At 40.6% G+C, this 26,388-nt stretch overlaps 1 protein-coding gene across 3 annotated transcripts in view; it reads left to right on the top strand.

Moving 5' to 3' along the window:
* EPB41L4B (erythrocyte membrane protein band 4.1 like 4B) overlaps positions 1-26,388 on the top strand; it is a 258,354-nt gene that overhangs the window by 66,656 nt on the left and 165,310 nt on the right. For all 3 annotated transcript variants that reach the window (XM_034761377.1, XM_034761376.1, XM_034761378.1), the window contains exon 2: positions 13,879-13,983. In XM_034761377.1, coding sequence (XP_034617268.1) covers positions 13,879-13,983 — 105 coding nt within the window. The remainder of the gene's footprint in view (positions 1-13,878; positions 13,984-26,388) is intronic.

Here is a 26,388-nt window from a genome sequence, read left to right as displayed (position 1 = left end):
AAGTTTCTAGTACTTGAAGCATTCCATCAGTATCTGGACTGATGGAGCAGCAGGTGTGCATGCACCCACACCAGAGAAAAGTAAAATTTTTATTTTCTTTTCCTCTTGGCAGAAGATAAAATTACGGGTAACTGCTGCTTCACCAGAAACACATCTTGTGTTTAGCCTTACTTTATCAAATTATATTTTTTTTAATGAATGGACACTAGTCAGAGAACAGTAAATTACATCTTTATCTGTGCTAATCTGGGTTAATAAGTCCCTGCTTGGATTGTTTCCTGTGTCAGTTGGTTCCTAGTTATGTTATGGTGCTGCAGTTGTGTGCTGGAGATTCCAACATGCATGGAGTATTCCAAGTATTTCAGCCGAGGGAGCTGATGTTCTGGGGCAAGAACACTTCATAAGGAACTAGAGCAAAATTCTTCAAGCGTGGGAATAAGGTGAGGTCACCTCATCAGTTTCTAAAGTAACAGGTAGAATTCTCACATATAATGGGTCCCCACTGCTCTCCCATTTGTGTGCTATTTGTAGTCTACAGTTCAATTCTAAGTCTGTAACTAGAGATTTTCAGAAGTGTTCCTGCTTGTCTCCATTTGCAAAGAGGTATGAGCTGCTACTGCCATGTGTAAGTGGTGGAGGCAGTAAACAGAAACTCAGGACTCAAGCACAGTCCAAAATGTTGAAGCACCCATATTAATATTAATAGTGGAGTTACTAGTAAGAATATTTTATTTATAGAGCACCTAGTGCTAAAGTATTTCTTTGCCCTTCATGTGATTTAGATAAGGTTATGAGTATTTAATCTAGCATTGCATTCCTTTTCAATGCCCTCTGATTTTGAGTCGTAAAATAGTGTGCCACAAAATCAATACGCATTTTGTAAAGCTCATGTCCACCTGTTTGAGTGTGTGTATGCGTATGGCTGGTCAGAGTCACTTAGGAACGCTGAGCTGTATTCCTTCAAACAAACTGAACAGATGGTAGAAGCAGTAACTTTTCTTCATAAGATGGTCACTCCATAACAGAGCAGACTGCAAACTACGCTTGACTGCAAACTATGCTTGACTGATTCTTGTCTTTCTTTCTTTTTTTTAATTGTCCGTAGTCTGTTTGCGGTGTTAGTATCAGTATCACCTTTTTCTAACTGACTTAGCATGTGGTGTTTTTTTCTTTCTGGGTGAATCAATTCTCCTTCCTTTATTGCTTTTTTATGCACTCTATACAATGTTTCGCTGTTATGTTTACATTCTAGTAATTTGATTCATCTCAGCAAGTTGTAATTGCTCTGAGATCATCATAGTTTATGAATAATTCAAAGATAATTCATTACACACATTTCTAACAATTGTACCGTGGAGTTTGGAAAAGGCATTTTGTTTTCCTATCTTCAACTTTTTATTCTTTGCTTTATTCACAAGTTTTGAAAATTCACAAACTCTAGCCCATGGCTAGATGTTAATGGCTGATGGTTACTACTACTACTACTAGTAGTAGTAGTTAATGACTGATGTAAAAGTGGCTGATGTACTCATGGCTGATGTTCACTACTACTAGTTAATGGTTGATGTAAAAGACTGCCTTCCCTCAAAGCCACCCTAGCAGGGTCAAAGGTAGTGTTCTGATGAGAAGCCCAGTGTAGCCACTTACCCTGAGGCCTGTCTGAGGGGTGCCATGTTTCTGTATAGAGCCTTAGCTTGTAGCTGTCCAGTTTGGAGCTCTTTCTTCACAGTTTCTCTAGTTTCTCCTATGCCCTCAAGCTCCCAGTATTTAGTTATTCATTCCTAAGCCATGATAAGTTAAAAGAGAGGCTTGACTCCTTTGTTCCAGGGGCTCAGTCCTGTTGTTGCTTTTCCAAAAGAGGTGAACATCATTTCCCCATCCTGATGATGGAAGAACTCCTGAGCACTGCTGGGGTATGCTGCTGGGAAGCTTTGATATGCAGCAGACAACAAAGCTTATTTTGCCCAGCATCTTCCTTCGTTCCCTTTCCTGAAGCTCAACTGGTGATTCCTGATGGGATTCTTCCATTCCCCACCCCTTCAGTCATAAAGACCGCATCATCTAAGCACTGGCACTCTTGAAGTAGGATCCAAGAAGTTTATTTTGGGGGGCCGTTATTTGAGGGTGTACTTCCTGAGAGTAGTTCCTCTCCCTAATTTGTAACTCTTAACTTTTTACAGTAGCCTCTTTAGCACAGGAAATAGTAGTTTCCTATCAGTTGTTCAATGCATACCTTTTATTTGGGGGGGGAGAGGGGGGCAGAGGGTAGTAGGAAGTATTACCTTTGTTAAAATTGGGTTAAATCAGGTGAAATATTATAGAAGTAATTTTGGTCTTTTAGGGTAAAACTTATTTTCAGTATTTTAACTAAAATTTTGCTGGTTTTATTTTTTTCTAATTTTCGGTAAAAACTTCTTAAAAAAAAAAAACTTCTCAAAGAAGCTAAAATAATTGATTCTTTTCTCACTCAGACATGTTGACGTGCATCATCAGTTACATTTTCAGTGCGTGTTCAGGAATGTTGCTGCTTCTGTGTTCTCCTTCAAATTTAAACACTATTTACACGAAACAGCAGGTGCTTAAAAAGCCCCTTTATTACTGTTGTGACAGAGTTGGAGGCTTAATGGCCATTTGAAGACCTTTTATTTGTAAACTGGCTGAATGCCAGCCCTGAAAATTTGAGATACTGGCCAGCTGCTGAGAAAATGATACAATATCTTCAGAGCCCAAGGTAGATTACAGTTAACCACATGGTTGGGGACATGGTCTATTAAAAAGAAAACCTTTATTTTTCCAGGCTTAACCCTTGGCTTTGTAATATGGGGAATGAGGGTTGTACAAAGCAAAACTTATTTAGTTTAATCATATTGCAGCCTTTACATCGGGGGCTTTCAAACTGGGGCTCTTGACCCTGAAAGGGGTCGCAAGGTGACTACATGGGGGTTGCAAGCTGTCAGCTCTGTGGGGCTGACAGCCCTGAGCTCCCATTAGATTAAATTACCCCCACCATTTTTAATTTATAAGGGTGGTCACACTCAGAGGCCTACTGTATGAAAGGGGTCACAATACAAAAAGTTTGAAAACCACTGTTTTACATATTTTAATGAACGAGATTATTGGGAAAAAATTGGGCCACAGGTCACCCTGGGAGGGGCAAGGACCTAGCTCTCTCTCTAGGCCATAGAGGGCAGTCTGCCAGAGTGACCAGGATTAAAGAGCACATAGGATCAGGAACTGCAATTAGCAGACGTGGGACTTTTGTGTGTGACACACAAATTGGAAGCTTCAGAGGGAAGACCAGGCACTAGTAGTGGTCAGAAAGATCCAGGGACTACCAGAGAATGGAGTAGAAACCCATATAGCATAATAAATCTTAGGATAAGAGGCTGGCCTAAAGCAGGGCTTGGAAGGGGAGAAGCAGTCGGGATAGAATATCAGAGCTGGAGCAGGGCCAGACCTGTGGAAGAGAGGACTCCTTCTGGAGGGAGGTGGACTTAGAGGTAGTTTGGATACTTGACCTAACACTTCTTGGATTGCTTCTATGGGAATAGTTTGGAAATTCTTTACCTCCCCATTCAAAGACTTCTGCCAAGGTTATTTGCGCTCTTTCTTTTTTTTGTCAGTGATAACAGAATATTCCCTTGTTAACCCTCCAAAAACTAGAGTCAGTAGAGCCTACTGCTTGAAGTGCCTACCGTGTGTGCCTTAAAGCTCATAGTAGTGCACGCTGCTAAATATTTTAAAGAAGCTGATGTATCACAATACACTCATTTGCATCCTGCATTATGGGCTGTGATATACTTCCCTTTCAGGACAAGAAACCATTTCTATCCTTCCTACTCCATTGCCACAAAACTTTTCCTATTGGTATTTAATGTGTTAATTGGAACATTTTGTTGGCAAAACTAGATATGTGCTGAATTGTCATCAACCCCTTCTGTCTCTCCCCTTCCTCCCCCACAGTCGGGCCTTTCTTTGTTTTAAAAGGAGGGATATTTCATGTTTCACTTTTTTTGCCTTTGTCAGGTTTGTCTTGCACAAGTTCAGGTAGTTTCGAAGTCCTTGTCAAAGCCTAATTTATAATGCTGCGATCTGAAATCTCCAGTACGTTGCAATAGCTCTCCTTCATTCTGGTTGAGCTTGTAGAACATGCTTGGTTGCTAAATGCTACAGAGGCATTGTTTTTTTTAGCTTTGGAGCATTTTAGTTTGAGGAAAGCATACTCAAAAACGATCCTACTTTTAAGCAGTCTTTTTTTCTTTGAAGAAAGCAGTCTCGTAGAATATTGCCACTATCTATTTCCTGTACCGTGGCCATTTCGTCTCCAATGTACTTAAAACAGCACCTCTAGTTTTAGTTGTACATAATTTTTTTCTGTCCCTTTCCCATTGGCTGATTCTTTTAATACCTTTTATTAACTACTGGATAGCGCCTACATCAGCTCCCTGCTCAGTCTGTTTAGGTTAAGGCATCCGATGTGAATTGTTTGTTTTGGGTATTGATTTGTCCTGTTATTCTTGCCTAATAGGAGACATAGTATTCTACCAAAAAGTTCTTCTGAAGTTGACGTATTTAGAGAATTTCATCCTTTCTACATCAGGTCTTAGCAGTGAACTACTAAGAATTCAGCAAATTTAACTGTGATAAAAAATATTCACTAATTAGAGTTTTAGCCCAATTTTAACTACAGATATTGGCCAGATAGCGAGCAGGTGAAAATTACTTTAGCTACTTTGACTTTGAGGGAGGTATCCCAATTTACATCAGCTGAGTACTAAAATTTCAGAAACTATATGAGCTTTTTTTCCACTTTGATTATATAATGAAGATGTTGGTTAGAAAGGTAAAGATTAGGGGTTAAACTACAACTAAACTTTATTAAACTCACAAATTAAATAGTGCACTGTTGCAAATTAACACAAAAAGGGGTGTTTAAGGGAGTGATGACCAGCAGCCCCGCTTTCTGCCTTCATTACCTGTAGCTTGTCCAAGGTCCAGTTTGTCATTCCCCTCACTCTTGTCAACCCCAAATCAGTGTCCAAGTGCAGTAGAAAAATAGTAGAGATTCCTTGATACCCTCTTGTGAACAATGTTCCTTCTCCAATCTGCCACTTTCAGTCATTGCCTTTGTAGCGACTTCCCCTGGTAGGCTAACAATCCAACCTCAATCTGTGGCCTCTAAACACCCCTTTTGAGTTGGATGCATTTGTCCCAGAGGATAAAAGAAAAGTGCTGACAGAACTGTATTCTTGATGGCTCCCCAGCAATGGAATGGGGCCTTGGGTGAAATTCCAGGGTGTCTAATACACCTCTACCCCAATATAACGCGACCGATATAACACAAATTCGGATATAATGTGGCAAAGCAGTGCTCCGGGAGGGTGGGGCTGCGCACTTGGGTGGATCAAAGCAAGTTCAATATAGCGCGGTTTCATCTATAACGTGGTAAGATTTTTTGGCTCCCGAGGACAGCGTTATATTGAGGTAGAGGTGTATTAGGGTTTTTCCCCAAAATCATTGCCCTTTAAAAGAAAAAAAAAAGAGCCTAGTTAAGGAAAAGCAAAGTTCTGCATAATGCAAAAATATTATGATGAATAGTTCTTGAATGTGGGATGGGAGCTCTTGATTTTAAGAAACTGAATAAAATTAAAAAACACCAGAAACTGCATCCTCAAGTCTGGATCCCTACATGAGTTAATTGAATGAGATTAGGGTCTTCCAGAAAGCAAATGATAATCTGTCCAAGTTTTACAAATACCTCCAAGCCCAAAATAGCCTTTGTTACCCTCCCAATTAAAAGTGCCAACATATACCCTAGTAAAGTATTCACCATTCCTATAGAAAGAGACTTTTTATTTCCAAAAAAAACCATTGCTAGCTGCACAGATAGATATGTGCTAGACTTTGTTAGTAATGAATCTTCAACGTTGGTTATTTCAGCAGTTATCAGGGAAGGTCCCCTCTACGCAAAAATACGGCAGGGAAAAATGTTGAATAAGTCAGAAAAGGAAGACTACTGGAAATCAGGAAAACAGAGAGAGTGAGCTCCCCAAGGCGACACAGGTCCAGGGCACTTATCTCACCATGTATCATGATCCCCAAAAAGAAAAGGGGAAGGGTGACAATGGACTTGAAAATTTTCCTCAACAAGCATCAGATTCAAGGTGGAGATTCTAAAATAATGTTCAGACACTCTGCTTCCTTCCCAACTGAAGAAGAGCTCTGTGTAGTATGAAATCTTGTACCTTCCACCAAAAGAAGTTGGTCCAATAAAAGATACTTAGGGTTACCATATTTAAACCTTAAAAAAGGGGCCCCGCACCTGGCCCCTCCCCAACTCCACCCCTTCCCCGTCCCCTTCCCCAAAGTCCCTGCCCCAACTCCGCCCCCTCCCCTGAGCGCCCCGCATTCCCCCTCCTCCCTGCCAGCCACGCGAAGCTGCCTGAGGGCTACTGGCTTCACAGTTTGCCGGGCAGCCCCCAGATTTCCAGACCCTGTTCCCCCGGCTGGGTGCTTCCCCAGTGCAGCCGGAGCCCGGGAGGGGAAGCGCCCGGCTGGGGGCGCAGGGTCTGGAGGTCTGGGGGCTGCCCGGCAAACTGTGAAGCCGGTAGCGCTGTGGCAGCTCCGCTCTTCAGCTGCACAGAGCTGAGGTGTCTGGGGGAAGCAGCAGCAGCCGCCGCTGTGGGGGAATCTGCCTGCTGCTCACAGCCTGCCGGAGCCAAGGTAAGCAGGGGACTGGGCGGGGGGGAGTATTTTCCCAGACATGTTCGGCTTTTTGGCAATTCCCCCCGGACGGGGATTTGAGTACCAAAAAGCCGGACATGTCCGGGAAAAACCGGACGTATGGTAACCCTAAAGATACTCCCTCACCAACCTTGTCTCTTGGATGAAAATTCTCAGCGCATTGAGAGTATCAAGTAAAAAGGACACTCCTCATTCTGCTTCTATTAACTACACGCAAATAACAAATAGCAGAACGAGTACTTGTCTTGAAGCAAGAGGTCCATGATAGTCTCAGCTTTTTAACTGACCTTAATAAGATTCTGTAGTTCCCAACACAAGTTCAGATTCCTAACCGAGGAGGCAAGTATCGTACCTTTGTCATATCACACAGTGCAGTGTTGAGAGAATGAGTGATGTAGACATGGTCAAAGTTAAGGTGGCACTTTTATATAACACATCCTGAAAACACAGATGGAGATTAGATTAATTCATAATGAAGGATCTGAAAGTAAATGCTAAGTAGTTTTTTTAACTTGCATTTTTTGTTGTAAAAATAGTCTATACAATCTATCGGCTGGGAATCTTGCAAGGTATATAGGGGGAGGGTGATATTGTTGGTGAAAGATGCAAATAGGCATGTTAGCAAAAGAGAGAAAAAACCAGAATAAAATGTAGCCACTATTAAACTCACATTAATATGTTAAAAATTAACAAAAGCCAAATAGTAGTTGCGTCGTCTTGTTAAACAGGAGATTAAATATCCTCTCTTCCACTTGAAAGAAAAGTCATTTGAACAAATCAGAAGAGCAGGCAAGCTGTCTGTCAGCAGAATATCTGAAGGCTCAAGTCACAAAAAAATTGAATTACGCAATGTTATTCAGCCACAAAAAGGAATTACAATCTATGATCCCCAAAACTGCAAATGAATTACACAGATTTTACTTTACACACCTGATTAGGGCATAGATTTCAATTATCTGGTATCCTTTTGTAGCAGGACTAGATTTGCCAGTGTTCATGAACACCAAAATAGATGAGACAGAAAAGTCTATTTCCTGCGATAGAATAAGAGGCAATTATCTTTGGAAGTATGGTGTCAATGTGGAGTTTTAGTGACTCTTCTGTGATCATCTTGCTCTAGTATTTATAATGGTATTTGCAGAGGCTGAGGAGAAAGGTACACTTAAATAGGGCTGTAATTTCCCTAACACCAAAAAGACCAGTGGCCCTTAGCTGTGTGCAAGATGCTATTGCATCTCTCTTGTAAATGTTGACATTAAAATATATGCCAAGATATGATACTCAGAATGGACAGTGATGTCTATATTTACATAACTTTTATAGACACTTGGCCACCAATAGCGTTTCATGTGTTTGTATAGAGCAGGGGTCAGCAACGTTCGGCATGCGGCTCGCAAGGCGGAGCTAGTTTATTTACCTGCTGACGCAGCAGGTTCGGCCGATCGCGGCCCCCACTCGCCGTGGTTCACCGTCCTGGGCCAATGGGGGCGGCGGGAACGGCGCGGGCCGAGGGATGTGCTGGCCACGGCTTCTCGCCGCCCCCGTTGGCCCGGGATGGCGAACTGCGGCCAGTGGGGGCCGCAATCAGCTGAACCTGCCACGTCAGCAGGTAAATAAACTGGCCCGGCCCGCCAGGGTGCTTATCCTGGCGAGCCGCATGCCAAATGTTGCCGACCCCTGGTATAGAGCGTGTCAAAGTGGGACAGTGATCCTGGCTGAGGCTCTTGACACCACCATAATACCTGGGACTGGGGTGAGGTGGGGCGTTGAAAGACCCAAAAGCTTGCACAATCCACCTACTAGATTTAAGATGTCCTATCATTGCCTTGTCTGAGGATACAAAAAAGGGGTTTCTACAGTGCTTCTCTATTAAAAATGCTGGATAGCTATAATTTTGCCCAGAATTTGTAAAGCACTTCGGGTTCCTTGTTTTTATTCTAGCTGCTTCTGTTCTGTCCAAAGAGAGAATTCTTTAATCCTTTTGAATCTAAACAAGGTGAATTGTCGCTGCTCCTTATTCTTTTTGGCTTGGGAGCGGTTGTGGGCAGTAGCATTTAGGAAACATCGGGATGGTAGGGGAGTGATAATGCTTAGTATAAGGACAATGTTCCACTTAGTCACGCCCAATCCAGGGAGTTCTGGAAGACTTCTGATTAAAAATTGCTTTCTCTAAGATTTTCAGAGTACGAAGTAAAGTAGGATAAGTGTGAAGTACTTATTTGTTTAAATATTTCCTTAATCTGCGGTTGTAGTACCTGAGATTGCCAGGCTGATCTTGGGGCAAAGAGAGGGGGGGTAGAAGAGAATGACTGTGGAACCTAAAATTATCCTTGATGCCAGTTCCACTCTCCTGCTTATTGCAGATGTGCTTTCGTGTTGATGGATGGAACAGTGGGCAGCTCCTTGAAACATCTTTGTCCTCACTCGAGGCTTGAGAATGCTCCAACTTCAGTTCTCTAGCACTCCAAGGAATCTTCCAGCAGAAAGTGCGAAGAGACAACTTAATTTTATCTCTGAAGTAAAAATTAGTAGAAAAAATATTTTAAAGAAATATTTCCAACTTTCCTTACACATCAGGAAGGAGCACAAGTACCCCCCTCCCCCAGTAGGTTATTTTTAAGGCAGATAGACATTTTGAAAAGAGCATGGATAGATGTAGGAATCAAAGTGCTGGGAGATATTTATAAGATGCTCCCATTCAAAAACCTACAAAACAAATGTACTTTGATGCAAGAACACTGAGAGATGCATGCTACTGTCTGTCAAATATTTGAAAAAGCATCAACATCTTACAAGCAGAACAATTTATGCTAAAGACATCACCCATGTCAACCTATTCATCCTTGAAAGTGAGATGGGAGATAGAATCTTTTATTTCCAACAACAGGTCTCAGAAATTGTATACTTCCGTAGGATATTCTGCCAGTTTTTCCTCCCTAACCATTCTGCCATGTTGATAATATTATTACACAGTTAATTTGACATGTCCAAAACACTACAAAATTCATTTTTGGAGCGCTAGTGTAGAGCAGCCCTTATCAGCACTCGTGTCTTTTTTTTTTTTTTTTTAATTACCCTACCCCATCTACTTTTTTTCCCTCATTACCATGCAGTGCCAGGAGACGGTACAAGTAAAACCAATGTTCTAGCTTTGGGAGCTGATAGCACGTTCTTTTCCCTCTTTCCCCCTACCCCCACCCACTCGGACAGGTGGAGAAGCTCGCTGAGGGATGGATCCTCCTGAAGGGGAGAAGAGACAGATAGGGGACTCATAACTTGGACAGCTCTTCTCACATTTGGAAAACAGGAAGAGGATGTTGTTCTACGTACTTTAAGAAAGATTTGGATCCCCAGCAACACCCCAGTAAAACTGGTTGGGAAATGATTTCATGAAAACTTCAAAATACTTTTTCTTAAATGGGCCCATTTTCCATTAAATTTTCAGCAGTATTTTAAATTGAATATTTTTTTGAAATTTTTTCATTGACTGAAATCCCAGTTTACAGTAAGAAAATGTGGTTTGGGATAAATAAAGGATTTTAAAACTATTTGAATAATTTCCATAACAAACATCACAGAAAATTTTGATAATGTGGACAATTTAAAAAAAGAATGTATTGTTAAAGACCATTTTCCTACAAAAAAACATGTATGGAAAATTTTCTACCCACTCTACGCCCCAGCTCCTTCTGCTGTTCCCTCTTCATATTCTCCATCAGGCAGCAAAGGGATAGGAGAAAGGAGAGTACTGTCTCTACTGTTAGAGGATGGGGAGCTGCACTCTCCCATCTTCCCATTGCTGTAATGCCTGGAAGAAAGTCTCCCCCACCACCCCCATGCTACCCAGAGCGCCAGCACAAATTTTTTATCTGAAGGTTCAAATAATTAGGAAATAACATTTAACAACATTTGAAGGCTGTCGTCTACTACAAGTTACATATGTAATATTGCATTTTACAACAATTGAGTAAATGACAATGCTACTTCTTCCATGTGACTCACTTCATATTTGTGGTGAACATGTGTGCAGTGGAACAGTGTGTGCTCCTGACCCAGGCTGGTAGTGACAGAACAGGCTAGTGTCTGTTTGACAGGTGTCTGCTTCATAATTGGCATGCTTACTGACAGTCTATGCATAAGCAAGCTCTCAAGAATTGAATGGTCATGGAAAACTGACTTAAACTGTTGGATTCCTATTACCTGTCTTGTATCTGCTCTCTCTGCTCAGGTGGAGAGAATACTTCTTTCTAGTGTGCTTTTGATTTGGCATCTTTCACAAGCATTAGTTTCACTAAACATTTAAAACAACAAATCCATCTTTAGAATACATTCCTTGCTTATTTGACTCTAGTCTAGAATGTTATTAAATACTGCACCTTCAAAACAGTGACGTGGATGCATACTGTTTCTAAGCAACATTATATCTTAGGAGGTGATCATCTCAGATGTTTGCAATAAGGTTGTTGAATTTTGTGATTAATAAAGCATGTCTTTCTATAAATCATCTTGTGCCTCCCCCGAAACAAGTAAAACAATATCCTAAGATGTCACTTTCTCACTTCTGTTAAGTAGCTGTACATCTTATTTTAATGGAGATCAGATGGATGTTTCTGAAAACATAGAAAAATTCAAATTGCAGTGCTTTCAATTTGTCAGTTATGTTATTTGAGGCTTAAATAGAACTTGCCACCTACACCAGAGCTGTTTGACCTCTTCAAGAAAGCTAGTGGAGGTGGAAATTTTTTCATTCCTTTCTTTATGGTTAGAGAAGAGAATTTCTAAGTATTGTAAGATAACAGCTTGGAATCTTTTTTTTTATAAGAATTTTTTTTTATGATGTGGTTTCAATGCTCTTTTATATGTAGAAGATCAGATTAATTGAAAACTTAAAGGTCAAATTCTAGTCCAATTGAAATCAGAGAGTTTTTCTGGGAAAGGGAGCTAAATGAAAATGCCTAACATGTTTTAGAGATCAGGTTTCTGACCTCTTAACATAGATTTTAAAAAAATAAAAAAATTCAGAGGCAGTAGTAGATGTGCTCCTACTCTTAAGATGTCCTTATATAATGGCCATAAGACACTAAAGATAAAGCAGTTGCCTATATCCTGGCATATATCTTGTGCTGAATGGGATCTGTCGATAGTGCCATTCCTCCTTCCCCACTGAGGATCACTTGTAAGAGACTCAGAGCCTGATGTGTTGTTACACCTCTGTTCAAGAGAGAGCAGAAACAAATGTATTCTTTATGTAACTCTGTTTATATGCAGCGCCCAACTTCTGCAGTTCTGTGTGTTGTATTTAACAGTCAACCTAGGCTCTGTATACTTTACATTCATTAGAACAATATTTGATACAGAAAATTAAAAACCTATTGCACATTTTACAAACTGCCCATGCAAATAGTACAGCTGCTCCCTTCAATAATACAGTCATTGAACAGTAATCTAACAATGAAACTGCCATAGATCCATACTACTGACTTGTTCCTTCCCTGACATATATGGAAAAAGGTGGACTTTTCAGTATATTGTATTTGGAAGGTTAAAAAATGGCTTGAATGGACCACAAAGCAGGAGAGTAAATTCCATAGCTGAGGACCCCTTGTGGAAAATGCCTGGTTAGCAGCTTTTTTTCTTAAAAAAAACGAGAGCTCTTGTTTGAGCCCCTTTCCTGACCAACTGCAACTTTAGCAATATCACAGAGAAAGAGAGAAGTTTAGGCATATTACTTAGTAAACCAATAGAATGATGATAAAATTAATAGTTTAAATTTATTGCCTCATGGTAGAATTTACCTCAAGTCTTTATAAAGTTGTATATGTATCTGTTTCACAACATTTTGGGTGGTTTTAATCTAAATTAAGTCAAGTGGACCAAGATAATATTTTAATAAGTGCCTTTATAAATGTGTGTAACCGTAATAATGGGCTTACTATTGAATGTGCACTCAAAATGCTAACCTCCTTGCATGCATGACTAAGTATCTATCCATGTATACAAATCACATGCAGTAATATGAATGCAATGCAAGTGTGCAGTTGTGAGCATTAGGACTTTAAATCTGAAAATCAGGTGCACCGTATCTAGGGAATTGGTCTACATCTCATTGTGACATGATGCTGCTCCTTACCTAATAAAACAAGGCTCCAGTTCAGTTGCATGTTGTGCTGGGTTATTTTCTTCTAAAGAAATTCTTTCCAAATATTTGAAAAAATATATTCTCAACTCTAAGCAACAAAGTTGGCACTTCAAATTGGTTTGTTTCTGTGCTTTTCCTTCCACGCATTCCCACAACCTCCACACCTTAGTTTTCTTCCACTGTTTGAACTTGACAGCAGCACTGATGACTTAAATTCATGAGTTACCCTTTGAACAAGTGGACAAGCATACAGGTACAGCACAGGAGTAGTGACAGTGCAAGCTTCCTTACCAACATCCTGCCTGTGAATCAGCCCTAACCTGGGCTAAGGGTAGTTTAGTTTTCATTCCCACACATTCCTATAAGGGTGCCAAATTAGTAAAACTTGTGGGTTTTGTTTTGTTTTTTTGTATAAAGGCCATAAATGCTGTTCAACAATTAGCAGCATTATTTAAAGACCCTATCAAATGCCATTATCTTTCCTTGTAGTACTCTTAACTAGTCAAGTTGTCTTAAATTTATTTTGCTGCTTGAATGGTGCAATGGCAGTTCATAATTGCAGTTGACATCAGGCAGCTGCCAACAGACTTCAGACGATTACTGAAGCAGACATTTAATAGAGAATTTGGTTTCCTGGGGTTTAAAATGCTGGCTCCATTTTGCAGGGCATTAGCAATGAAATTATTTTCCTTTTGCTTCTGTAGCTACTTGTAGAAAACGTCTTAAAGTTGAACTGGGCGCAAAATGTTTTGACACTAAACTAAATAGTAAATTTATTGCACATCTTGGTGATTTGTCAGTGTTAGATACCATCATGATAAACACCTAAGAAATGCCTTATTCATTGGAGGAAATAAAAGCACTTTCAGCTGAATTGTTTAACATCTAAGCAGTGTACTTCTCATGCAATTTTTAAAATGAATGGTCTTTGTGCATTCCCCCTCCCCCATCAAACCCTTTTAAAAAAATCTTTTGTTTTTCCTTTTGAATTACAGAAAAATGCAAAAGGGCTGGATTTGTTTGACCAGATTGTTTATCATTTGGACCTTGTGGAAACTGATTACTTTGGCCTGCAGTTCATGGATGCCTCCCAGGTTACAGTATGTACAATGTTTCTTTCATGTTTGCAATAGTTTATGATGCCAATTACAAATGTATAATTGGTGGAAATGGTAGAGAAATAAATGAATAAAATGTTGAAATAACTAGAGAGGTGATGGTCAACAATTCTTACAAATAGGGCCAGACATTTGAAGTGAGGTATGTGTCATTTCATGTTGTTAATTGTATGCGTACAATTTAGGCCCTTATGGCCAGTTTGGTGCTGATTGTGTGTGGGAGAAGGGGGCTTCATGTTTGGTAGGTCCATGATACTGAAACTGGTTTTAAAAAAAAACAACCTTGATCTCAGTATAATCTGCAGTAAATCAGGGGTCCTGATAACCCCTGCTGCCAGAGTTGCAGATTGTGTTGTTTTTTTAGCATGATGGAGAAATAGCAAGTTAAATTACAATCTTGTATTTGTGGTACTCATGATGCAAAATTCTCACCCCCATCCCAGGACTCATAGGTCTGCACTAAAAATTAGCTATTTAAATAAAACAACCTCACCCATTTTACAAATAGGTGAAACTGCAGAAAAATAGTATTTAAAACGTCTAATTTCCTGTGGCAAAAATACACTAAACTATTTGTTGCTTTTTGCTATAGGCATGTCCACCTTATTCTTTGTAATTTTGCTACCATTGCTGGCCATTTGAGTAGCAAATAAGATTTTAATGGCTTGGAAGGTAAACTGCTGCAATTGAGTTCTCTGAAATAAGTAAATATTTTCCATAGCACACAGGAGGAAAAGATGCAGTAAGATGCCATTAAGGTAGAACAATGGGGTCATATGAGAGAAAATATTGGTATATACAGTAAAGTGTAGTTTCTGAATTTTCCTTTTCAGAATTCTCAGTTTCATTATGTAGTGAACAGAAGATGCAATGGTCTAGAAAAAAATACTGTGTCAGAAGATGATTACATTTGAGCAGTGTGTTACTTAGCCAAAGCATCTCATATCACCAACATGCAATGATAAACCAGTACATGTACTAAAACAGGAAGACATGGAAAAAGAATCTTGCATATTGTAAGTGAAGACCTATTTGAGATGGGGGAAAAAAATCTGGTCTTGTTTATAAGAGAACTTACTTTCTCTTAAATTTGTTTGTACTTTATTAAATTGTATGTACTGATCTCCAGAAAACACAACTATCAGCTGACAACAGTTTCAAACACTGATTTTTCCCTTGTTGCAATAGTTGCTAACATTTGCTTATTTTGATATGGAATATTTTTTTAAAATAAACTGGTCATTAGGTCACAGCTGTTGGAGATTTGTGTGTTCATTGTAAGAAAAAATCTTGGGAAAATTAGCAAAAACTGGATTCTAGATTGACTTTTGGTTTATATTTCCATCAAAAGCACTGAGTCTAAATCAGTGCCTGCTTTTCACTGCTTGTAAATAGAGCTAGTTGAAAATCAGGAAAATTTTATAAAATTTCTGAATTGTCTCATGTTTGCTGGTTTTGAAATGGTCCCATTTTTCCATATTGGCATAATTTTTCAGATTTTTTTAATTTAAATGGTTTTCAAAATGGTTATAGAAAGTTGTCATTTACCTAATACAGTTTTTTTTCCCCCCATGAAGAACTAGGTTTTCAGTAAACAAAAAAAAAATTTTTAATGATTTCAATTTGAAGTGTATTAAAACATTGTGTAGATAAACAAAATTTGGATGATATCAAATTTTAGTAATTTTTTGTTTGAGAAAGGGCCATTTTTCAATGGAAAGCTTCTTGCCTGAAAACTTTGGATCAGTTCTACAGGAATCTATGTAAATATTTTTTTTAAAAAAGCCACCTCTAAGTGGCTTGAACCCAATCTTCAACTTAAATGAAAAATTATCCTTTGACCATGCAGACTTTATTTTCCTCCTACTTTCTCCAGTGTCTGGTCTCTTTGTTAGTTTCTTCATCTGTTCCCTATTTTACCTACATCTATAGCTCTTTCATGTATAATCCCAAATAATTTCCATTCTGTGTTTCACCAGCCACTGGGTGAGAAAGCATATAGGCTAGGCCCATCCAGGGCTGGCTCCAGGCACCAGCTTGGCAAGCAGGTGCTTGGGGCGGCCACTCCGGAGAGGGGCAGCAGGTCCAGCTATTTGGCGGCAATTCGGCGGACGGTCCCTCACTCCTGCTCGGAGCGAAGGACCTTCCGCCAAATTGCCGCAGCAGATCACGATCGTGGCTTTTCTTTTTTTTTTTTTTTTTTGGGCTGCTTGGGGCGGCCAAAACCCTGGAGCCGGACCTGGGCCCATCTGTCTGGGAGCATGCTCTCTTCTGCCACAGACACAACTGGCTGTCTTTTGCCCCTATAGAGTACACATTGCCCAATTTGCCCTAAGCCTGGACATTTGTGTAATATGAGTTCACTGTGTTCCTTCATAGCACAGCTGGCAGGAGGATGTAGCTGCTGCAGTTCATGGAGGCACACAGCACAGCAGGGGAAGGAAAGGGTCCAAGCAACAGAATTTCAAAGAAAAGCTACCTTTTGGGTCTTGAAGCAGCTCAGGATGGTCACCAAATTGCTAAGAGTAGTGTGTATGTGTGTTTTAGAAATTCCTTTGCGGAGTCTCTGTAACTTGCTATAATGTAATCCCTGAAGAAGGAGATGGTAAGATAGAAGTTCAACAGTTTGAGTGGAACTCAGGGAGCATTTAACAGCTAGTGGGGAGGCTTGGGAAACCAGGCACTAGTTTCAGGGTCTTGGCAGTTCATAGTCCCCACCGACAAGAGGGATATGAGATTCAAGATCTGCAGCTAGAGTGTGGGCCTAAACTATGCCCATCCCCAACAAGCCAAGAGTATGTGGGACCTAAGGTTTGGGTCCAATACAGGAGCCTGGTGAGTGTCCAACAGAGGAAGCTCATCCAGGATTGTAACTCCATCTCATGTGCTGACATGAGCCTGCAACTGCTAGTAGGAACCCCTCTTAGACACTCTGACCATTAACACCCAGTCTCTTTTCCTTTACTTCAGCAGCCAGGTAGCAACATCATCATGGTTCTCATTTGCTTGCAGGTGACATAACCTCACTCCAATCCCTCTAACTTGATCTTTTGATTTATCCACCACATTTAATTTCCAGATACTTTCCATTTGTGTACAGCATGTGATCTTGATACTCTATTTCACTGATCAGCTGCACAGTTTTATTTAGCAAAGGCTAGGTTATTACCCTTCTACCACCTACCATTTCCCAATCCTCGCCCCAGTTCCTGTCCCCTTTTTCTGGCTTCTAGCCTTAACCCTCCTTCTTGTTGCTTGCTCATCCCAGCTTGCTTTACTTTGAGTGTAATTTGAGCCTTCATCTCTCAAGAAGCATTGCCCGTGTGCACCGCTGCATCTGTATGGAGCCTGCCCACAGAGTCAGTTGCAGGATTGGAGGTTTGAGATTGTAAACTCTTTGAGGCTAAGACTTTTGACTATATCTCAAGTGGCAAGCAACTTTAAGCCAGCTCAGAAAGCTCCCATCACAGCTCCTGATCAATCAGGAGAACAGAACAGAATGCGGTGCTCTAAGAACAGCAACACCGCAGGCGCAGTTTGCTTGCACAGTTCCAGAACTTTGGCTGGGACCAGAAACCTCAGTGTCTGTCTGGTAAAATCGGAGAGTCTGGCCAACAGGTGCTGCTGGCAGCTATGACTTAATTATTTTAACTATTGTTATTAGAATACTGCTGACCTAAATAAATGTTATTTTTGGCAGAATAGCCATTTATGCATTTTATTTACCTATCCAGCCTTTTTTATCTTAAGCCATTTTAAGGAATAAGATCATTTGCAGCATAGTTCATAAAATTAGAGCAGGAAACCCTTAAACAAATCTGTTAAATTGACTTGGCATCACTTTATGCCAGTACAGTTTGGAAAAATCCATATAAATAAATATCTTACTTTTAATAAATATATTGGAATTGTATGCACTTTGTTTATTCCAAAGCGAGGCTTTGTCCCATGATCTTCACTTCCAGATTCTAGCCCTAGAAGTGGAAATAAATATATTTAAACAAGAAAAACAAACAAAAAATCCTCTACTACCCTATGCGAAAATTTGATGTCCGAGGAAGGTGATGGTTTGTGAGATAGAAAACTTTAAACTTTCTAAAGGATATTTTATCATCCAGAAATAAATCTCTACTTCATAACTTGCAGGCTGATCATGACAGTTTCAAAATAAAACTAAATTCTATTCTAGTCGTATTCTGATGACTTTGTGCTATATGTTATTCCTACAGAACTCAGTGACAGAACTCCCAAGACGTGGTCCTTTATATCTATTTCAGTTGTAGTCCAACTGAAATACTTGTACCTCACATATTCAAAGAAGAGTCTAACAACTAAGTTCTATAGTATTCTAAAACTCCCCAAGTCTTTTCCTCTCTTTCTGAATAAAAAGCAATATGCTACTCTCTGTAATTGTTCTTGTTTGTGAGAGGAAAAAGCAATGGGTAGAAATTGAAGAAACTGTCAGTGTTATCTTTCGTGAGTTTTCTGTTGCTCACCTAACCCCAAATAAGAATAAATGCCAAATAACTACTGCATCTCCAAAGCAAAGAAATTGAGCCTTAGATTAATGCTAATTCCTGCTACAATAGGAATTGTATGAACTGATTTGCACAAAATATTAAGCTAACAGTTTGAGTGTTTGAAAATGTGAGGATGGGTTTTTTCCCCTTGAATTCTCAATTCTTGTTTTTTATTGAGCCTAGAAGTGGAAGTAGCAAAACTTACAAGACACTATTAGCTACTAGGTTGTCCCAATTGGAAGTCAGTAGTTGTGTGGAATATACAGTCTATAGTGGTTTAGATAAATTGATAGGTATCCAAATCAAACTTATTTGAGGTCCACCTGTTACTAATCTTGACCCACCTTTTGTTGAGGTCTATAATTTTCTTACTGGTTGTTCCCAAACACACTTTCTCTGTTGTTGCCAACCGTTTTTGTGAGGTGTAACATTCTTTTTCTCTGGAAGCTGGGAGGACTACAGTCCCATACCTTGTCTGAAAAGTGTCCTATGTATGCTGGCAAAACACGTATGCCCTTGTTTGCTTCCATTTCTTATCATGTATCCAAACAGAAGCAGTATTAGTATTTGATTAGTGTGGCGTTTAGTATGATTTATTCTGTAATTTTGCTTCTGTTCCCGAAAGTAACTCATGGGATAAGAGGAAGGTGCTTTCATGGATTGGTAACTGTTTAAAAGATAGGAAACAGAGTAGGTATAAATGGTTAGTTTTCAGAGTGGAGAGAGGTAAATAGTGGTGTCTCCCAGGGGGGGTCTGTTCTGGGACCAGTTTTATTCAACATATTCATAAATGATCTGGAAAAAGGGGTCAACAGTGAGGTGGCAAAATCTGCAGATGATACAAAATTACTAAAGATAGTTAAGACCCAGGCAGACTGCGAAGAGCTACAAAAGGATCTCTCAAAACTGGGTGACTGGGCAACAAAATGGCAGATGAAATTTAATGTTGATAAATGCAAAGTAATGTTAATTGAAAAGCATAATCCCAGCTATACATATAAAATGATGGAGTCTAAATTAGCTATTACCACTCAAGAAAGATCTTGGAGTCATTGTGGATAGTTCTCTGAAAACATCCACTCAATGTGTATCGGCAGTCAAAAAAGCTAACAGAATGTTGGGAATCATTAAGAAAGGGATAGATTATAGGACAGAAAATATCATGTTGCCGCTATGTAAAACCATGGTATGCCTACATCCTGAATACTGTGTGCAGATGTGGTCACCCCATCTAAAAAAGATATATTGGAATTGGAAAAGGTTCAGAAAAGAGCAACAAAAATGATTAGGAGTATGGAATGGCTTCTGTATGAGGAGAGATTAATAAGACTGGGACTTTTCAGCTTGGAAAAGACATGATTGAGGTCTATAAAATCATGACGGGTGTAGAGAAAGTAGATAAGGAAGTGTTTACTACTTCTTATAACGCAAGAACGAGGGGTCACCAAATGAAATGACTAGGCAGCAGGTTTAAATCAAATAAAAGGAAGTATTTCTTCACACAATGCACAGTCAACCTGCAGAACTCCTTGCCAGAGGATGTTGTGAAGCCAAGACCGTAACAGGGTTCAAAAAAAGAACTAGATAAATTCATGGAGGATAGGTCCATCAGTGGCTATTAGCCAGGATGGGCATGAATGGTGTCCCTAGCCTCTGTTTGCCAGAATCCGGGAATGAGCGACAGGGGATGGATCACTTGATGATTACCTGTTCTGTTCATTCCCTCTGGGGCACCTGGCACTGGCCACTGTCGGAAGACAGGATACTGGGCTAGAAAGGCCTTTGGTCTGACCCAGTAGGGCCATTCTTATGTTCTTATATTATGTTTTTCTTTCATTCGTTTAATTTTAAAGGACAGGGATGTGTGGGAGCAGGAGATGAGATTAATTGTACTAAAATATCAATTTGGTCCCTTTTATTCCTTTTCCTGAGAAATCCTCTAACTTCCTATTGTTATTGACAGTCCTAGACTGATGTTTAATTCATTCACTGCAAGGTATTTACTGGGAGGGGCAATGAGATGGGCTGGGTGGCCTCATTGGAAATGTGCTAAAATAAACTCAAAAAAGCAATTGTTTTTTACTTTTTAAGGTGTAAAAAGTAAGAAAAGGGCAATTCTAAGGATCAGAGAATACATTCGACACTATCACATACAATACAAAGTCTATAACGACAACAACGAAGCAGCAATAATCAAGTGCTTCATTGACTGAAACCAAGGAATTTGCATCTGTGTGGAAGGTGCACCAAAGTAGGTGACAGCCCAGTTATCTCCACCTGGCTCAACTAGGAGTAACTAGAGATACACACAAAAGGCAGAAATATTCAACCAAAGGGACTTCTGCACACTGGAGTTTGGGGGCCAGCATGGGCAGGAAAGGCCAGCTCCTTACTGCCCTTATTCTCTGTCCACAGCATATGTTATAGATAAAGTCAGGGCCTGATCGAATACCACTGAAGTCCGTTGGAACCTTTTCATTTATTTTAATGGGTCTTGGGTCAGGGCCTTGAAATGTTGTGCACATATGGAAATTTGTGAAGAATGTGGAATGACAGGTCTGTACCTTTCCTGGTGTGCAAATCCACTCCATTCCTTGTTCCTGGCCACGTGGGCCAATGTGAGCTCAGACTCCAAGATAAGTACTGAGTGGTTAAAAGATGATCATAATGATTCAAAAGGAAGGACCAATCTCTTCAGACTTTCCTCTTACAGGGTATCTTGTTTTTCCCTAAAGCTTGCCAGTTTGCTCAATCCATACAGTAACTTGAATTTGAATAAGTTAAATGGTAATGAAAAAAGTGTTTTTAATCAGTAAGGGTTCCTTTTCATGTTTCAAACATTGAGTTTTATGGTATTGCTTTTATACTTCCTTTTAAACTGCCAAATGTTTGAGAGATGGTGAGTGAGTAGCAACTCAAAGCAGTTGTTAGGCCAACTAGGGTGTTTCCTGCAAGTATAATGCTCCAGCTAGTGCTGAAGACTATAAATAGGGATATTTGGAGCACAGTCAGAGACCACCTTAAATATAGTAAATTTTAGGAGGGATGGAGTAGAAAACTGGTAAATATTTTGATATTACAACAGATTCATTTGCTGACTCTGCTATAGACTTACTGCTTCACATTGGGCAAATCACTTAATCGGTCTGTGACTAAATTCCCCATTTATAAAAGGATCAGAGTAATATTTCTTTTCACCCACTTCTTGTCTGTCTGTGTGTTGTAAGCTCTTTGGGGCAGGACCTGTCCCTAACTATGTGAATGTGTGACATGCAGCACAGTGGGGTCCCAATCTCTGTTGAGACCTCTCAGTGCTATTGTAATACAAATAATAAATGTCTCCTTACCCTCAGTGCTGAGGCCAATTGCAATGGTGATACAGACACCCATCCGCTAAAAACTAGACTGAGGTAATTGGCTGTCTTCATGTAGCTACTACTCATGTGTCTCATGAATAACTACTTTCAGTTACACCTGCCTAGGGCTGGGTTTTACCAGTGAACTATACATGAAAGGCTTCAACACATTAAAAATTCCCAGAGTTGTTCTAGTCCATAGTCTTCTTTAATCTTTTAGAAGGAATATGGGCTGTTTACCTGAAGGGCTTATGATAATACCATAGTAGAATCTTGAGAGGTGGTGGAGAAGCAGGCTCTTAACTTCTGAGGACCTATGACTGAGAAATTCTCTTCCCCCATACTACTACACACTTAAATACACAAACAATAGTACCCGTCATGGTTAGGCTCTAGACTCTCTTACATGAGGTGTGCACTGCTGGAAATTTTTCAGTCTCTTCCCACTCTGGGATTTAATAAGGCATGTTGCCTATTTATTGTAAATTGTTTAGCTTATTTTTGTGAAGATGCCAGAAGCCTTCAGGCATGGATGCCTAGAAATTAAAGGTTGTTATTTATTACTGAAGTTGATCTGGAGTGGCATCAGCCAGTCACCAGCAGAGCAGCTGTACAGCAAAAAATCTAATGAGGTTTGTGCTACACTGGGCAAATTGTTGTGCACAGTTTTCTTTTCCTCTTGAGATGTGGAGTAACTGCAGGAGGAGTAAGAGGAGGAAGGCTATCCGTTTCACACAATTCTTCAATGTGGCTTTCCAGGCTCAGATTCAGCTTGCAGCAGCATGCTTTAAGGGAAGCTATATTTTATGGACAAAACTCCCTTTAACCCTTTAATTCTGCTTAGCAGAAACTTGTGACTCAAACTTACACCAGTGAAGCTCTATCATTTTATGACAGTGTTGGACTCACCACTGCAGTGCCTCCCGCTGGCACATCTGGGAATTAACTCTGTCCTCTACAGGGCGCCCTCTGCCAGTGGTGTCCCATCCCTCATCCGCTCCCCTGTTGGTGTCCGGACCCGCATTGCTCCCCGCTTGGCGGCGTCCTCTTCAAGACACTTCCCTCCGGCAGTGCCCACTGCTCTGGTCTCACCCCCTTCTGGGGGTCTGGTGTTATCAGCAGTCCTCCATCTGCACCTGTTCTAGTGGCCGGCTGCAGCCTTAAAGTCTAGCTCCTTTGTCACAGGGGCCAACCACAGCCTGTATCAGGCCACGCTCCTCCTCGGCCAAGTGTAGTACAAGGGGGAAGGGCGGGAAACCCAGGCCCACCTGCTACTCTGGGTCCCGACCCAGGGACCCTCTAGTGGCAGCCTCCCTGCCCTCCTTCTCTCCCCTTGTCAGACTTTGTCCCTGGGCCGCTTCCCCTTCGGCCCTGTGCACCCGCTTGGCCCTTTGTAGCAAGGCCCACAGCCTGGGGTTTTCCTTGGCTGGAGCTCCCCAGCTCCTTCTGCCCTTCCCCAGCACTGCTCTGTCCAAGGTGCTGGTCTCCAGAGACGGACGGACGGACCTTCCCCCATGAAAGTCTGGGACAGACTGCCTGTGCCTCTCCTAGGCAGCCTTTACCTAGGGCCTAGCCTAGCCCTGATTGGCTGGCTCTAATCTCGGCCCTGATTGGCTCTCAGTAGGCCCTTCTCTAATTGGCTGCCGGCCTGCGCAGCTGCTCTGGCCTACTCTAGCCCCCTCTCTCATGGGGGTGGGGCAGCCGCCCCACCACACATTTAGATAAGTTATTAGCATGTGATGCATATTAAAGAAATTCCACATGAATAGCCAGCCCCTCCCCCCTTTTTTTAAACTGTTTTCAGTGTAAAATATTTAGGTGTTATATGAGAATGACAGAAGTATAAGTGTATGGTGCTTTCAAGTTTGGGGTTTATATTGTAATTGTGATTCATTCCTGTATTTTAATGGTGAACAACACTCACAGCACTTTGGTTAGCATTTTTATATGAAATATTATAGAATAATAGCCTTAGATGGCATAACAATTAATAAAATAAGTATAAGATTCATATGTTTGTTTTAGTGCTCATGCCCAAAGATGTCTGAACACTTAAGTAACATCTTTTTAAATAAAAAAGCAGACCTTAATATAATCCTTAGAAAACGCACACTAAGAGATGTGTAGAAAAGATGTATTATGGAGAGACAGTACCAGTTTTGCTAGTTAAGGTTTTAATCAGCTTCTCTTTAAAAACCAAACAAACAAAAACCTTATTTTTGCTTGGAAAAATTACCAAGACTATAAACAAGAATTTTTCTGCAACTTTTGAAGAAAATTGAATTAAATGGTTCAGGACTTACAGGTTATTAGAAGAAAAAGTTACCCTGATATGAAAGATCAACTTTGTTTCCTTGTCTTCCCCTTGCTAAGGAACAGCTTTTTATAAGCTTTTCAAACTTTCCATGCTGTTAAATCTCTTGGAAAGCATGTACACTGGCTACCTTTGAAGCAAAAAAATTCAAATTAAGTAAAGCTTTTAACAGTTTGTGTTGTAGATAGTTTATGGCCAAGTGATTTCAATGGGAGTTATGGACCTAATAATCCTGTTTTCTTTGATGTCACTGAGATCTTTCTGCCTTTAATTTCAGAGGGCATCAGATCTGGCAGTATATGTTTTTGTTAGTCTGTTGGCTGACTTCTAGTTAGGAAGAAAATCAGGGTCTTTCTGTAAGTGACCAATAACTGAGATCTTCAGCTCAAGTGCAAGAAGCCTCCTGTTTTTCAGATTTCCAGAACAGTGGTTCCCAAACTCAATTGGTTTAAAAAATTGATGTTTGAAGTATCACATGCTCCATTTTGTGCACATTTATTTTAGGCCATGTAAGCTTAACTTGAGTATTTATGAACTCCTAGTAAAATAAACTTTGGATTTGGCTGGTGGAGATCTTACTGTGGGAAATTAGAAGAGCAGACAGTTTGGCTGGGGGAGTCTAGGTGGGAGGTTTAGAGCTGGTCAGGGATTTTTCAATTAAATGATTTTTGTTTGGAAAACACCAATTTGTAAAACCCAAAACTTTTTGCAGGAACATACCAGTTTCAATAAAACTTTTTGTGGGAACTGTTTCTCAGGTTTAGGATGGTATTTCTGTTCAAAACCAAAGAAGTACCCACCGTTGAATAGCTTTATGGTCAGGGTGCTCACCTGAGAGGTGGGAGACCCAGGTTCAAGTTCTTAGTCTGCCTGATTCAGAGTAGGGACTTAAAGCTGGGTCTCCCACATCCCAGAGAGTTGCCCTAGCAAACATGCTATTGGCTAGTCTGGGGTAAGTGAGAGTGTTAGTTAGTGTCTCTCTCTCACAAAGAAACAACACAAAAAATTTGGAATGTCTCAGTTTTGTCCTGTTGCAAAACGGGGGGAAAATTTGTTATCTGTTTCCTAAGGTGGGAAAACCATTTCCTGCCTTTCTCTAATGAGATTGTACTGAGGGTGGCTGGAGTGCAGGTGGTGTGCATGTGTTGAGGGTGAAGGGAAGGGGGCCTGAGTGAGGGTGGAGGGTTGGGGAGTCTTGGCTGGAAGTGGGGGCTTTACCTGGGCATCAGGCAGGTTCAGCTCCAGTTCAATGTTGTTCCAAGGCTTCAGGTTGCCAATTTCCTCTGAGTCAGAGAGATGTGCCAATCCCACAGCAGTCCCTAGCCTCACTGGAGAAACTTTCCCACTTGTGTCCTCCTGCCCTTGTCTCACAACTCCTCCCTGTGGGATAAGGGATTCACTACCCTTCTTCTTGGGGCTGGGGTGTGATTCCTCTTGTTATGCTCATACAAAGCACATGGGATCTTTATAGAGGAAGGCAAATATGCAGCATTTATTGAAAATATAACAGTTAGCATATGCTTTACACACACACACTCTCTCTCTCTCTCTCTCACTCCTGCAGTGATGTTTATAGTTACCAGGCTGTTGTAGCTCGAGTCAATCTAATGGCCAGTTAGATTGAGCACGAGTGAGGAGCTGGGCTCCTGTCGGTCACGATCCGAGGCTTTGCAGGACTAAACCCAGAGTTCCATGGCAAAACACCCCAGCTTTATAGTTGTAAATTCCCATTTGAGTCCATGTATTTTGCAATGTCATCCTGTCATCATTAGTCCTTAAGTGGCGTTATCATTTGATGGTTATTGTCCAGTTTCCCATCATTATCTCCTATTTGTTGTCTCGCCTTCGGGGGTGCCTGCCTCAATGCTGCTAACATCTTTAGCATTGGATACAATGGATGTTTTCTGATTTGTTACCTGGTCTTTCCAAGTCTCTCACTTCTTCTTGACCATCTGGACATTTGTGATGGTTTTCACACCTTATCTTTTCCTGATGCATGCATTCCTCATTCACACAAACAATCTCTTACAGAAACCTTCAAAGGTATACAGACAGCAGTATTGTATATTTAGCAGAATACATTGTAAATCAAGCCTTGCTAAATCTTATAACTAAAACAATTCACACTGGGGCTTCAGGCCCTCAACATTCCTCTAATCTCCTTAACATAGACACAATACAAGATTCTGTCTTTTAC

This window comes from Trachemys scripta, chromosome 2 (genome assembly GCF_013100865.1).
Source record: "Trachemys scripta elegans isolate TJP31775 chromosome 2, CAS_Tse_1.0, whole genome shotgun sequence".
NCBI classification, from domain to species: domain Eukaryota; kingdom Metazoa; phylum Chordata; order Testudines; family Emydidae; genus Trachemys; species Trachemys scripta.
Note: the sequence above shows the minus strand (reverse complement) of the source record. Positions and strands in the feature narration are given on the sequence as shown.